This window comes from Talpa europaea, assembly GCF_964194135.1.
Source record: "Talpa europaea genome assembly, chromosome: 4".
Classification (NCBI taxonomy): Eukaryota; Metazoa; Chordata; class Mammalia; order Eulipotyphla; family Talpidae; genus Talpa; species Talpa europaea.
In genome coordinates, this window is record NC_140070.1 from 46,686,198 (window position 1) to 46,702,521 (window position 16,324).

The 16,324-nt window shown below is 44.4% G+C and overlaps 1 protein-coding gene across 2 annotated transcripts in view; it reads left to right on the plus strand.

Moving 5' to 3' along the window:
• The window catches only part of EPHB1 (EPH receptor B1), a gene marked incomplete at both ends in the record, with an annotated part of 419,149 nt that overhangs the window by 136,245 nt on the left and 266,580 nt on the right, over positions 1-16,324 (plus strand). For both annotated transcript variants that reach the window (XM_084232252.1, XM_084232253.1), the window contains one exon: positions 8,497-9,178. In XM_084232252.1, coding sequence (XP_084088378.1) covers positions 8,497-9,178 — 682 coding nt within the window. The remainder of the gene's footprint in view (positions 1-8,496; positions 9,179-16,324) is intronic.

A 16,324-nucleotide genomic window follows, 5' to 3' on the forward strand; every position in this document is an offset into this window, starting at 1 on the left:
GGTGATTGCAGTCTCATGTATAGATGAGCTCACCCAGGATAAAAAGTGAGAGAAGAGAGTACAGGTGGAGCTCTGAGAAACCTGTGGATTTCACTGGTCTCAGATATTACTGAATAAAAATGCTATAGCATAATTTACAAGGCTAAATGCATGGAATTATTTAGCTTGTTGAAATGAGCCAATGAATTAGTCACAACGTAATTCCCTGTCCTCAAGGAGCTCACAACCATCTAACAAAACCGAAGTCGTACACGCACATGAAACAATTAATGAATAGTTCGAAACAGGGTATTATCAAATGCTAAATTGTGTGGAATAAGCTCAGTCATGCTTTAAGCATTTGGAAACATGCTAGTTGAATATAAGCTGGGAAGGAGTCTTGGAGGGTATAAGATCTCAGTCTCCTGAAAGGAAGGAGCTACAAAGAGAAGTTGGCTCTGCTGCCCATCAACTGCCTGACTTCAGGCCAGCTATTGAAGGTCTCTGGGCCTCAGTGTGCCCTTTTGGCAACAAAAGATCTTAGTCAACATGACCCTTTCTGGCTTTCAGGGAAAACTGTAACTCCCTGGTTCTGTGTCTTGGAGGAGTTCAGATGGGAAGGGGGTGGGATAGCAAAGAGGCATTAGTGCCAGTCTGAGCAACATCAAGGGGCAGAAATGGGCACAGTCTCTGTGTCCAGATGTGAGGGATGTGGCTCTGGTTTAAGCTATTGCTATCTTTCCCTGGTCTCTTGTCACTACTTTCTGACCAAAGAGTGAGCCAGGGCATTAGTCCAGGCATGAGGTAATGCCAGCCATGGCACATGGCCATGGGAATGCAGTAGAGGCCAGAGAGGAGAAACATTGTTCTGGAAGAAATGACAAATTGTGGTGACAAAATAGTGCATTGGCATGGAGGGCACTTTGGGCCTGATACCTGCCTGATTCCAGGCTGAAAAATCAAGTGGTCCTTGAATGGGGCCCAAGATTCTGATTCTGTGTTGGACCATTGTCCTGATTCTACCGAGGCCCTCAGCATCAGTGATAGCGATGCTTCCTTCGCCACCTGTCCCCTTGCTAGATGCCACCTTTGCTCCAACTTAGGCATCACTTGTTCATGCACACACACACGCAAAAAAAAAAAAACCTTCATTTTCTTCTTTTTTCTTTCTTTCTTTCTTTCTTTTAAATTTTTAATATATTTTTTACATCATTTTCACTTTTGTACAATGTATGCATTTTCATCTTGGTTATAGTCCCCATAAAATTCCTACCACCCATTCACCCGTGAACTATACCATGGTCCCTTGTGCTCTTCCCACCCCTGTTTTGATCCTTTTCTCTTCCCCACCCCCATTGTATGTCTCTGATTTATAGTTGCCTGTCAATTTTAATTTTTACTTTATTATAATTAGTTTTTTTCCCCTGATCCAGATGTAGAGGATCCAAAAAACTTGATTGAGTGAATGTCAGTCAGATATAAGGATAATGAGGCGGGAAAGGCATCCCTGTCTGAGTCAGGGAATGGGGTAAACCGGGGTGTGCAGGCTGCCAGGGTCATAGTATTTGTGGATGATAGGCACCATGCCGGTGGTTTTGGGGTGTTGAGGTATCGACTAGACAAAGATGACAGTGAGTTTCTTATTAAAGAAAAGTATATTGAGGCATTATTTTGATGTCATAGAATTTACCCTTTTTAAGCATGTAAGTCAATGATTTTTAGTACATTTACAGAATTGTATAACCATCACCATAATTCCACTTTAGAACATTTCCATCACTCCCTGAAAACATTCTTATGCCCCTTCATTCTTATGAAGTCACTCTTCATTCCCATCTCTGGTTCTTTGGAAGTGCTTTCTGTGTCTATAGAATTGCATTTTCTACACATTGTACACAATATTCGGTATGTGTAGTCATTCGCAGACTTTTACCTTATGTGGTGTTTTGAGTCTACTTTCTTTTACTTAGCATGTTTGAAATGTTTATCCATGTTGTTGCATGTACCATTTCATTCTTTTTCATTCTTTTTTATTTCCAAATAATATCCCATTGTCTGACACATCAGGTTTTGTTTCTGTGTTCCCAAGTTGATGTACTTTGACATAGGGTCTCAGGTGCCATGTCAGCATCTACTTGAGAGCTCTGAGAGGGAAGACTACCCTCAGATCACCATACAGCAAAGATGAACCTTATTATACAAGTAAAGATGTCCAAGAAATATCTTCAATCTTACTTTTTTCCAATCAATTTTTTTTAGACTCTGAGGCCCTTCACCCCCTAGTCCCACTGGCTGGTGAGAATTTCATTCTCAATTAATGGTTATCGCCACCATGCTTTGCAAAGTTCTCAGAGGTCCTACATAGAAAATTCAGATAAGGTCATTGCATTGTCCATAGGCCCATGATTTGCTGATCATGGCATCTCCAGGTGCCCTGGGGTGCATAGAGTTCAGCCAGTGGTGGCTATAGGTTAAAAACTTTGTGCGTGCCTAATTCACCAATAAAAAGTACATCTGAGATGTGGAATTGCTGGGTCAAAGGAGATATGCAGTTCTAATTTTGTTAAATAAAACCAAATTTTTTGTAGAGATGCTATCAAATTGCCCTTTATCTAGCTGCGTATGAGAATGCTTATCTCCTACACTGTCTCTGACATAGTGTGTAATCAGACTTTTGCCTTTGACCACGAACAAAATAAATATCAGAGTGTGGTTAATTATCATTTTGGTCATAATGAATGAGAGTCAGTATCTTTTTATATGTTAAGAACTTTGTCTACTTTCAGTGAATACTTTGCTATCCTTTGCCTACTTCTCTATTTTATTGCTAATGAATGGATTTTCATTGTATGTTAAGAAAATTAACACTTTATTTGTGATAAGTTACAAATAGTTTGTCATCTTTTTTTTTGATTTTATGTATGGATGTTTCTGTCATGGCAATTAAGAAATTGTAAAGAACTGAACTTATATATCTATTCATTTATGGCTTCTTCACAATCAGTATCTGTAAGTTTTACTCATGTTTCATTTTAAATTTTTAAAGTTACATTGCATTATACCATTACATTATTCAGCTGTGCATCATTAAAAATCAACATCTATATATACTACATTAAGTATATAGTGTAGTAAATTCAATTCAATCATTCACCATGCAATTTTCCCATCTTCTGTTGCCTTGCCTTCTGGTAACCACTAATTTGTTTTATAGTCTAACTGTTTCTTTCCCTGCCTGGCTTATTCCAAAAACAGTCTTAAGTCCATCCATGTTGTTACAAATGTTAAAATTTCACCCTTTTTATAGCTAAGTAGTATTCCATTATCTGTATATATGTTACATCTTCTTTATCCTTTTGTCTTTCAATGGGCACTTAGATTGTTTCAGGTTTTAGTTATTGTAAATAATGCTGTAAGGAACATGGGGGTATGTATGACTCTTCAAATTAGTGTTTTTGTATTTTTTAGGTAAACACTTAGAAATGGGATAACTGAAACAAATGGAATTTTTATATTTAATTTTTTTGAGAATTCTCCATACTGCTTTCCATAAATATTGCACCAATGTTCAGTCCCACTACCAGTGTATGAGGCTTTGCTCCACATCCTCTTCAACACTAGATGTTTCTTGTCTTGTGATTATAGCCATTCTCACAGAAGTGAAGTGGTATCTCTTTTTGATCTGCATCTTCCTAATAAGACATGATGAACATCTTTTCGTGTGCCTATTCCCATCTGTATATCTTCTATTGAGAAATGTCTAACTAGGTTTTGTGCCTATTTTTTCATTTGTTGTTTGTGTTTGAGTTTTATGAATTCTTTATATATTTTGGATCTTAATTCTTTGTCACCTGTACAATATGCACATATTTTCTCCCATTGAGTAGGATGTCTTTTCATATTAATGCACATTTCTTTCACTGTGCAGAAGCTTTTCTTGATTTGATGTAGTCCTATTTGTTTGTTTTTGCTTTTATTTCCCTTACCATTGTAGTAACATCCCCAAAGACATTCCTGAAGCCAACATCGTGGTGTATTTTGCCCATTTTCTTCTATGTATTTTACGGTTTCAGGTCTTACATCCAAATCTTCAATTATTTTTGAGGTTTTTCTTGTGTGTGGTGTGAGATAGTGGCCTGATTTCATTATTTTGCATGTGGCTGTCCAGTTTTGCCAGTGCCACATATTGAAGACACATTCCTTGCTCCATTGTATGCTTTGGCTCCTTTGTCATAAATTGTCTAATCACACATATGTGTGATTTCATTTCTGAGCTCTCAATTCTATTTTAGTGATCTTTGTGTCTATGATTATTCCAATATGTGGTTTCACTTTTAATTTTTAAATGTTTGATTCAGGAGAATTTGTCCTGGAGTAAGGTCTGAGGTATAAATGCAAAATTATGTCTTTTTTTTTCCAGATGGTTACCCAGTTGTTACAATTTAAAAATTATTCCTCTTTTTTCCCACTGCTTTGAGTTTTAGCTAACATTTTAAATGTTCAGAAAAACTGTGATTTGACTTTTAAAACATTTCAACAATTACACAAACATCAATAGGCTTGGACAGTGCCCTTTCTTTATATTCTTACGAAGACTCCATTATTTTATCCTTTGCTGATCTGATAAGCAAATCATAGTGTTTTATTGTTATTTCAATGGGAAGGATAATTATAGAAAGGAACACAGGAGGCAATGTGTCAGATGCCCAGAAGTAGAGGCTGAGAAGCTGCCACTGAAGGGTGACCTTCAGAAATCAGTTTGGGGTGGGAAATGAGCCTGACCTTGGGTAATAGAAATTGGATCTTGAACAGGAAATTGGCATATACAGGGTAGTATATACACCACAGCTTGTAAAATTCCCCCTTTCTCAAGCTCTGGGGAGAAGTATGCCTGGGGACACAACATAGCTGAAAAACTGCTTGGGGCAGCAGGATGAAAGCATGATCCCCCTAAGGAGACAACTATGGTACTTGGGTCAGGTCAAACCCGTCTGTCTCTGTTCCCCCCCTCCCACTACCCGTCCCAACTGGATTCAGTGAGAACCTAGATATTCTACCACAAATCTTTCCAGTCTTCACTGGTTCTCTTTTACTAGATTATTACAATGACAATCAGTTTTTCTTTTGACACACTTGAGCTACCCTCCAACCTAGTCTTTACTTTGAATAAGAGAAATCTTTTTAAAAATCAGTCTTAATCACCTGTTTTTTCTTCCATAAAAATCATCAAATGATGTCTAGTTACCCTCAGGATGAAATTCACAGTTCTTGACCATACCTCCCCTCCCCTCAATCTTGTTCCTGTCACCTCCAGTTTTTTATAACTCTCCTGTCATGCAGGCTTCATTCCTCAGTGGCAGAAGGCCACGTTTTCCCACCACAGGATCTTTGCACTTGTGATTCCTGAACTGAGATGCCCCACCCCTTCTCTGCTCCTTCCTGCCCCCAGCCCAGCTAACTTCCATTCATCTGTCCCCTCTCTGCCTGGAAGGTCTTCCCTGATACTCCTCATATATCAGGTACAGCCCCCTCTCTTGGCACCCTGTAATTTTCCTCCTTAGCAGTTAGCACAATTGTAATTATTTAGTTATTTTAATAACCATTTGTCTAATTTCTGTTTCTCTCACTAGATTACAAGCTTCATATTTCTGTATTCCTGGTGGCTAATGGAATGCCTGGCATAAAGTTGGCATTTAGTAAATATTTTTTTTCATTGATGAATGAATGAGGTATAACTATAAAACAATGAGACTGATTCCTCTCATTATAAACAAATAATGTTTGTTCCTCCCTGCTGGGAATGCCATTCCACCCTCCTCTCTATTTACTGAAATCTTCCCTTTCTTCAGGGCCTCCCAACTAATTGCCACTTGCTTGGAAAGCATTTATATCTCTTCTAGCCCACTCTGTGTTTTTCCAGCTCCTGTAGCACCTGCTGGTAGGAGAAGAAAGAAAGAGGGAAAGAAATGAATGTGAGACTCCATGATGGCCTTTTCCCAAGCAATAGGAGTTATTTTCCTTTAATTTCTCTCTATTTTTTCACTTAGAATTTACAGCGATATTCCCCCTAATTTGCTTTGATCGCTCCCTTAGGAGCTGTCATGGAATCAGTTAGATTGGTAGAATTTTATGACTCGAGGTCACCCAGTATGACTCCTCATTTTACAGACGAGAAAACTGAGGCTCAAAGAGGTTAATGTTTGAAACAATTACCTCTGTTGGATTTTATAATACCAATCAGTGTCATTTTCTAAGATAAATGTTCTCAATATCCCAGCTCCATGAGAGTGTAAATCTTCATTCTGTCTATTTAAAGACCTGCTGGTGGTGACAGTCTCAGTGCTAAGGTGAGCCCTGAAGGCTGAGCTTTCTGTCCTGCTCCCACGCAGCAAAGCCGCATCAGTCATGGGTGGGTCAAGGACTCTGACAGGAACCCACCTTCAATGGGCCACAGGCTTCACCTGTGCATTGACAAAGAGGCCCCCTGTGTGTACTGAGACCTTATATAGCCCAACTAGAATAATGTATCCTGGGACCTGCTGTGTTTAAAGAATTGCAGAATAGCAAAAGAAACCTGTCCTTCCCTCAAAGGTCATATTGGGTCAATGGGGAAAATGCTATTTCAAAACAACCCAGGAAAGGGAGAGAGGTCTGAAAATTTGAACTAATACAACTGTCAGCAACTTCTCCCTAATATATGTGCTTTCTGGTTCCAAAAAACTAGGCAAGCAGAACGTAACTTTAGCAAATACATTTAAATAGAACATAATGCAGTCTTTAAAATTGAATAATAAGTGGTTCCTCGACTTCTAAAGAATCGATAAGATTTTAAGCAAAGTCCACTTGAGCTTTAGCAACAGGCAAGGATCCTGGAAGGATTTCATCAAGGACTCCAGGCTGGAGAGGGAACAGACCCTTTGGGTGCTATAAGGGGCTGGGAGGAGAAGGAGGGGCTGTGGATAGACTCTGGTCAGATGCCTCCATGGTCCACACTCAACAGGAGTGGCTGTGAGGTTGCTTTACAGGTCTGGGTGGGAAGGGCCAGCTGTTCATGTGTTTGTTTTTTTTTTCCTCTGCACCATGCCCTGGCACAAAATTTGAAGGGTACCTTGCTCTTTCAGGGGTTTAATTTGTGCAAGAAGCTACTATGGCATACTTCCCATGAACATATGACTGGCTTTTAACTTTTCTAACGAAGAATTCTAGTTTATATATTTTGATTTCACCCTGCGAATAAGCAGTTAGCGCAGTCCTAAAGAAATAGGTACTATTTGGTAATGTTATCACCACTGCTAAGTAGTCAAGGATCTTAATCATTTTCTCTTTTCACTTGAAGTTGAAATCTCCTGTTCTTCTTTTCTTCTTTAACAAACACAATGAAACCTCCTGCTGTGCCCCTGGTTCTTGGGAACTGGGACCAGAGAACCCCCCAGTGGGGGTTGCTGTATCCTCTTCCAGCACAAAGAAGAAAGAACAACCCAGAAATTCTTACTTGGCTTCTGGTCACAGTGGTGTGGTTATGGAAGAAATTCTTTTAGGGACATACCTCCCTGTATTGCCTGTTACTGAAATAAGTTAATAGGTGATTTTTTTTCATTCAAAGCACTTGTTTCTATCTTCTCTCCTCCTCACCTCTTCTAATCACATGACCACACATGAATTGCTTGATATCTCTTCATCAGTAAGTTGGAGATATCTAGTTTTCAAAATTGTTCAAAAGATGGAGAGACATCACTTAAACGCACTATTCCTCCTCTTTCCCTCATTTATAGGACTGCTAAAAATGAGTACTCTTTTTTCCAACATGATCATAATTCCCTTTCCCTTATTAAGAAGCTTCCACATTCCCTAAGTAACAACTTTCTCTTTCATCATTTTTTTTGCTTGCAGTTTGCACACAATGAAGCTTAATTTGCTTCATTAAGGATTTCTCTTAGCAGTCTCTACTCTTACCACTCTTACAATCTAGCTTTTAAAAAAGCATTTGATGCAATAAAACAAAAGTTTATTGAGAAATCTGGAAAACTTTGTATTCATATGCTTTGCAGAGATATAAAGGCACTTTGCCACAGTAGACATTAGGGTCAGATGAGGATTTCCAAGTTGGGGATTCCAGGTAGTCAGAATCCTAATCCACAGAGTGGCCACTGAAAGTAGAGGCTGTCACGTTGAGAAAGAAAGCCCCTGCCACCATATGGGGCTTAGAGATGCTGGTTGTCCCACAGATGAAATGAGTCATAGCCTAAGCATGTGAGTTGTGGTCTGATGCAGGAATGCATTCTGGAATGAAGTATGTTATATTTCTGGATGTTTTTCAGAGAAATATTCCTAAATCTTCTCATAAGACATATTTAAAAGCAAGTTAGGGTTAGTTGTGTTAATATCTGAAGTCAAGCAGCTGGACTGGTGAGCTCTTAAGGCCCCTCCAGTGCCAGGCTTCTTCTCTGCTCTACTTCTGTCTTCTCACCCTCTATTTTATGTTTTTGCATGTGTGTGCCTATGGCCTGCTTGATACAGTGGGAAGAAGTCAGTGGCTACGATGAAAACCTGAACACCATTCGCACCTACCAGGTGTGCAACGTTTTTGAGCCCAACCAGAACAACTGGCTGCTCACCACCTTCATCAACCGGCGGGGTGCCCATCGCATCTACACAGAGATGCGCTTCACTGTGAGAGACTGCAGCAGCCTCCCCAACGTTCCAGGCTCCTGCAAGGAGACCTTCAACTTGTACTACTATGAGACTGATTCAGTCATTGCCACCAAGAAGTCTGCCTTCTGGTCTGAGGCCCCCTACCTCAAAGTAGACACCATTGCTGCAGATGAGAGCTTCTCCCAGGTGGACTTTGGTGGAAGGTTGATGAAGGTTAACACAGAAGTCAGGAGCTTTGGGCCCCTTACCCGGAATGGTTTTTACCTTGCTTTCCAGGATTATGGAGCCTGCATGTCTCTCCTTTCTGTCCGTGTCTTCTTCAAAAAGTGTCCCAGCATTGTACAAAATTTTGCAGTGTTCCCAGAGACCATGACGGGGGCAGAAAGCACCTCTCTGGTGATTGCTCGGGGCACGTGCATACCCAATGCAGAGGAAGTGGATGCTCCTATCAAACTCTACTGCAACGGGGATGGGGAGTGGATGGTGCCCATCGGTCGCTGCACCTGCAAGCCTGGCTATGAGCCTGAGAACAGCGTGGCCTGCAAGGGTAAGCCATGGGGATTCTTCATGCTTCTGTTTCCTGCCCACTTGGGTCAGGGATGAGTCTGCAAGGTTTGCCATTTCTAGCTCTAAATTATACAGGAACAGAAGAGCATAATAGCTTATTATAAAACTCTGGGAATTTCTATCCCCAGTGCTAGACCTGATGATTTTCCAGTTGTATCCTACCAGAATGTCTGAATTCATGGTGGAGGTGTGTGCAAGTACGATGGGAGGGATTCCAAATGGTGTGGATGAGAAATATAGCTTCATAATCACTGACTTATATTTAGTTTTGGGTCACACACACACACACACACACACACACACACACACCCCTGTACCATGTGTCTAGCCCCATGCTCGGAGACATGAAATTTGGGTTGTCATGGACAGTTCATTCAAGGGTAATTGAGAAGTGAGTGAATTTGGAAAATATTTTAGTTCATTTCAGTCCAGCTCCCACAGCACTCAACTTGGTACTGAATTTATGTAGCTCATTAACTCAAAGCCCTATGGCTTGGCTGTGTTCCTCCAGGGGCTCAATGCCAGATCCTGGGGCAGGGATGGGACCCTGATTTAGTGTGGTCTGGAAGGAGATGAAGCTATTGAAATGGAGGTGGGACTGTTTTATTACCTTTGTTTCTGAATGATGCAGAATGATGCCAACTTTGCAGTTTGGGGTGTCAGGGTACTCTGTGTTCACAATGACTCTCCTTGGTCCTAGGAACACATGCCCAATGAATGGCTATTAATGTGCCCAGCCGCCTGGAGCCTCTGACTTCTCTGGAAATGAATAGAAAGGTTTAGAAGACCTGCAGCTTATCTCTTGCAATAGTGCATGGAAGCTGAGCATGGGGGAATCCAGAGTTGGGGAAAAGAAGATTGCTTTCTTTTATTCTGATTTACTAGTGCCCTTTGAAATTTCAGAGTCTTTCAAGATAGTGTCCCACATAGACCTCAGAAATCACCACCTTGACACTAACTTACCACTCAGTTGCTCCCAATCTTTTGGCAACAACTTGGAGGTTTAGGGCTATACTAACTCCTCTGTTGTGAGTTTCATGCCAGCTGTCTTCGCTGTTGTCATCCCCACCCAGCAGAGTGCCTGACCATCCCTTGTTTGTCTCAGTTTCTTCCTAACATGCTCCCCAAACACCTGCATGCTAAACACCAGACACATGATTACTAATGCTCATAGCTCTGCGATCCTTTGGACTCAGCTAATTGCCTGGGCTGGGGAACTTACACAGCCTTTCTGAGCCCTGCTGAGAACAGAGAGCATGCCTTTGTGTCTTTATTGGATTTCTTGGTTATGGTACCCTTGATGGATGGTGTGGAAACAGAAGAGAGAAAGTGCCAGATCAAGTGATGAATCACCACCGACAGTTTTAAAACCAGCCAGGCCAGGTCCCACTGTGCTCCTCTTTGTCCTATTGGTTGGGGGTGGGGACAGGAGGCGCCCTCTTTGGCACAAGTCAGGATCTGAGTGTGGACCAATGCTCCAGGCTGAGTTCTTAAAGGCACAGGTGTGGCCTCCGCCAGGCACACTTGCAACAGAGCGGGTGATTTCTCCAGGCTTCAAAGGGCTGCACTTGCACTTGTTGGCTGGGGTCCGCTCATTTTTCTCATTATTTCCTGAGTAGAACGGCAGGAACCAGGGGAAGCATTGATTGGTTCTGATTTAATTGGGACTCTGGGAACAGGCTCTTGTTGCTTTGGACTAATTGGAACTTTCTTTTTTGAGAAGTTCAGTGTCCTTGCTGCCTGTCAGTCACCTTCTGTGGTTGTCCTTGGAGGGGGTGGCTGTGGTGACAGAGATGTAAATCCAAGTGGTTTCTATCCATTTTCCCCATCCAGCCCAAACTTTTCTTAGCTCTGGGTGGACATTCCTAATCTAAAGGTATTGTGAACCTGGCTTAACATTACATACTGCTTATTAAGCACTCATTGGCAGGTACAGGAAGTGGGGACCTCAGGACACCATTACTTTATCATTTCTGAGGCACAAGCAGCAATATTTTGATGGTTTCTGAGAGTGGAGGGTGGCAAGTCAGGTGGCCTCATGGGTCTTGTAGTCCTAGAAGGGCAGGAAGCCCGCGTTTCACCTATTTCAAGAGCTTGAGTTAATTCTTTGCTTTTGGCTCTGCTGATAAACGGGCCTTGATGACTGAATCAGATCTCCCTTCCAGGGCTCACAGAAGGCTGCCCCAGGGAAGGGGGGCCCCTTGGGCATGCATGGTGATCTGTAACCATTGGTGGTGATGGACAGTGCAGGTGGATGGATTTGTGGTGGGTCCTGGTAGCTTGTCTCTAAGGGAAGGTACCTCACTGTATGTGGGTGCTCATGTCATGCTGCCGGGCACTGTGCTCCTCCATAGCAGTGCTGGGTGGCCTGCCTAGTACAGCCTGTCCTCATGAGGCCAGGATCATGGATAATGGTGGATGGCCTAAAATTGTATGTGGGAAAATGAGTCTCCATCAGCTGTCCTGGTCAGAGAGGAGAAGGAAGGCAAGCTACTCCTAGCACAGCCCTAAGAATTGATGCCCTGGAGCCTGTTTGAGCGAAGCCTGGATAGTTCTGTGAATTCACACAGTGGTATTGATCTGATAAATTTTCTATCCTGGATATTTGAATCTTTTGCCTTTCCATGTGTGGAATCTATAGGGTAGTGGGAAGACTATCCTTTATATTATTTTCTTGACAGGACAGATTTTCATGATGGGCAGGAACCTTATTCTCCTGACTTTTGCTTTTCATTACTAATCGTTCTTCTGTTAAAATCAGATGACCAGTTGCTTCGTTGTGCAGAAGCACTTGGAGACCAATTAGGCATCCCAGCCAGCATAGAGTGGTCCTGGCCTAGAGCTGTTCCTCTTGTGTACCTTGGGGTGAGGGGAGGTGGGGGGGGTGTAGCAGGAAGAGGAGCAAGCAATAGGAACCCTGGGGAGACTTGTGTGTTAAGACAAGGACTGGCAGCAGCTCACACACTCTTCAGGAGGCTTTGTGGCCCACAATCTGCTCTTGACCCATTTTCCTACATTCATGGTTGGCCCTATCAGGCAGAATCACAGCAACCTGCTGACCCCACAGTGACCCTGACCCCATCGTGCATTTGTCTCTGTGAAATTGTTAATTACTAGGAAAATGATCCATCTGCTCCAGCTTCAGATTTGGAGCTCATAGTATAGTGGCTTAAAGAGAAATCATGCTGTCTTTACCCACCCCCTTACCTTCCCTGTTCAGGTTGATGACAAAGTTGATTCTTTATGTGGGTGCCTGAAGTCTAACTGTCACTGTGCAGTTGGCCAAGGTTGTCTCCCAGGCTGCTCTTCCTGGGCTGTGAAGCCTAAAATATTTCATCAGCTGAAGTTGGACTTGGTGGAGGATGGCTGGACTGGTACTGACAGTTTCTAGGGGGAACCTGACACAGGAGAGCCCCTTATCCGTCTGCTAGAAGCTAGAAGGCTGCAGTGTCCCTTGTGGGTGCCCAAGGAGGGGACAGCCTATGGCTCTCAGGTCCTCGCTGGAGCAATGTATACATGGGACTTGAATCTGTTTCTACTCTTGTGTGCTCCCTGAGGGCCAAGTTTGACCTCCTGGGCCCAGGCCCTGGAGCTTCCACAAGCAACTGTCTCATTAGCTTGACTCTCCAGCCAGTCAGAACTCAGGAAATGGTCACGCTGTGCCTAACCCTTCCTGTTCTCCTTCCTTGCTCTGCCCTGGGGGTGTCCAAGTTGCCCTTGGCTCACCGCTGCTGAGGCCACATACCAACCCATGGTGCCAAGTCTTCACTATGTTGCTATTACTCTAAGAGGGGCACAGGTAGGTGAAAAGGCGAGAGGGCATGTTTGGGCAGGAGAGACCTAACCTAGAGACATCTGTGTAGCTAGAGTTTAGAATAAAGGGGTTCTTGGGGAGACCACCAAAAGGTGTCCATGGGCTTGTGGATTTGTGGAAAGAGAGGGTGGTTTTCTGAGTGGTTTTCAGGTAGTCCTTTTCCATTGACTGCCCTGTCTTCTCTGTGTACTTCTCAGGGTGTATGAGAATCAAGTAGGATAATGGGTAGGAGAATTCCTTCTAGGCCATGCCTTGCAATATAGTTCCAGGTGTCATTGCCCATGAGTATTGAGGCATACCATCCCTCTCTGGTTTGTAGAGAAATAAAAGTCCAAAAAAGATGTGGCATGCGGTACCCCAAACCAGAGACACAGGCAGCAGGACCCAGAGCTCTATCACTGCCTTGTTCTACCTCCCAGGCTCCCAGACCATTGAGCAGTGGCCAGGAGGTCAGAACACAGGTGTGACCCACTCTCCCACAACACTTCAGTGGGTTATTTAACTCATGTTTAAAGGTGAGGCTCATGCAACCTGTGAGGCCTAGGCAGAGAGCTTGAGTGAGTTGGAAGTTCAAGGTAGAAGAGAAGACTCCTCAAGCCTAGGAGCAGCAATATTTGGATGATTTTCCTCAAGCCTAGGAGAGAATGATGTTCATCTGAAATAGCCTTTCTTGACCTCAGAATGGTCATGAGAACTCCCAGGAAAAGTTTTATAAGATGACCTCCTCAGATGCTCCCTTCTTAGACTGTGATTAGGTGGCTCTGGTCCCGGCCCAGGCTGAGAAGCTTGGGTGCAAACTGTGGACCAGGGTCATCTATGCAGCTGGGTAACCAGAGGAGGCCAGCGAAGCTACCCTGGGGCTTGTGGATTTGTAGAGAAGATGGACTGAGCACCTGAGGGTGGGTGGGAGGAGTCTGGGAAAGGGCAGCAGAAGCAGGCTGGAGGCTGGGTCCTAGACATGAGGTTTATAAGGCAGCAGGAGTATTATTGCTCTTTGAGTAGAGGTGGGGCCTGTGGGAGGCCACACAGGGCCCTGGTGAGGCCCGGGGGCATATGTGGGATCTAAGCTGCTAGAAAGACTAAGAAAGGCTCAGAACAGAGAGAGGGGCAGGAAGTTAAGGGAGGACTGTCAGGGGTGGGGGTTTACAGAAAACAGCAGCATTCCTTTTGCTGGACAACACCGGCTGCTCACTCGGGCTCTCCTCAGAACAGCATGTCCTCAAGCGTACCCTCAAACCTGCCCTGCTGGATTCCCATGCCCCACTCAGGGCCTGTACCAGGCCTAAGGCTGAGGATCACTCTCCTGAAACTGAGGATTCATGGCACATTTCCAGAGGGTTCCCAGGATGCAAAGACATTATCACTCTGGAGGTGAGCAGGTCTTCACCACTCCCAGAGACAGAGCAGTTCTTGCTTCATCCATCTCCCCATTTAGTGTCTTTACTGCTCCCCACTTATCTATGGAAACCACGAGTTAGGCCACAAACCTCCTGGGCCTGCCCTTGTCAGGACTCTACCATGGCGCCCTGGCCAGACACTTCCCAGCCACCTCCCAGAGGCCTCCTCTACTTCAGCAGCTTCTTCTCCATTCCTCCCCCTCTCCAAAAGGGGCTATTTTTCCTTGGTAATTTTCCACCTACATGTAAATGCCTTCTTGCCTGGAGACCCAAGGGACATTTTGAACCTTTCAACAGTTTCGGCGCCTTTGTCAACTTGAACAGCTGAGATGAGCCAATTTATAAGCCTGGGGGAGTTGAGACGAAAAATCTGCAGGATTCGAAGGTAGAGAAAAATGTGCCTAATTGAGCTCTTCTTGGAAAAATAGGTTTCTGGGGTCTATTTTCATTTCCCTTAGGATCACTGTTCCCAGCTCTGGGTCTTCACTGACCTGCTGGGTGCTGAAAGAGAAGAGGGGTGCCATGGCAGTGTGTGTGTGTGCATGTGTGTGCATGCGTGTGTCTTCCATGCTGGCAGCCACATTCAAAGGCATTATGGAAACCTCGCTGTTCTCTCTGGTCCACCAGTCATTGGCTGGTGAGTGGGAGGAAGGCCACAGCCAGTACAGCCTCTTCTCAAGCTCCAAGGAAACCAGCTTTGCTCAGGGCTGGGGGAGTCCAAGGTCATTAACACTGCAGTCCTGTAAGATGAGCTTCATAATAGGATTTCCCAATAAGCCACCTCATTTAGAAACCTCTTGGGCCTCTGCTCCCCACAGTGGCCCTGCCCCCTACCCCCCAGAGAGGAATCTAGTGTAATTGGCTGGATGTAATGGGCTGTGACACCGGCATGAGCAACAGCAAACAGAGCTGGAAGGCTGCCCTCTGCCACAGGGACTCCTGCTAACCGGGTACCAGCACCCTCCCTGTGACCCTGGAAGTGGCAGAGGATGGCAAGGGGGGCAGAAGGGAGGGGAGCTCTGGGCTCCAAATCCGCTGGTACCCTGTACTCCTTGTTCTGACTTTGGAAGACAGGTAGAAGTGCCCTGATTACCTGGTGTTAACAAAACACTCCCAGGCCAGTTCTAGAGTCACTGAGAATGATGTGACAGTGCTCCGCTGGGGAGAGCTGCCCTTTTGGAAGTCCAGGACGACATAAAGTGTATCAGAGATGAAGATGGAGGCACCATCTAGTTATTACTGAGGTAGTGAGGGTAGTGGAGATATCACAGGCTTTAAGTCCAACCCATCCTGCACTACCTTCTGCCCTTGATGAGCTAGCTGTCTGTGGAGACTGAAGCTGCCTGAGCTGGGATGGGTATGTGGAAGTTGCTGAGATACCATTTATTCTGACCACCTCATTTGTCCATAGACAAAGGGTACCCAGAGGCATTTCTGGGCACCAGTCTAGGGAACCCCAGTTAATGTCAGAGCCAGGATTAGAACCCAGGTCTGGGGAGGCCACCTTTGCTTCTGAGACTGGATTTTGTTGAAATCAGCTGTCTTTGGAAGCGCGGGTTTTCAGGAATGACAGCCTTCTCACAGCTGTCCTCTTATAGACACTCCTTTGTGCCTACGCTGTCCCTTGTTTTCCTTGGGGCTTGGGTGCTCCCAGGATCTGCATCCTCTGATTATACATTTCCATGCTGTGTAACGTGGGGCTCCACGTCGACTGTCATCACCTTCTATTTAACCTCTCTGGGGGCAGCACCACCTCTCAGGAGAGCTTGGACATATTGAGCTGCCTGTACGTCATCCAGAGGGGGTCTCAGGGAGTGACTCCAGGGTCCCTGGGAAGGATAAGAGTTAGGACCTTGTGTGTACAGAAAAGGACAGACAGAGAGGCAGGCTGTGACTGGAGGCCTGTAGTAACTCT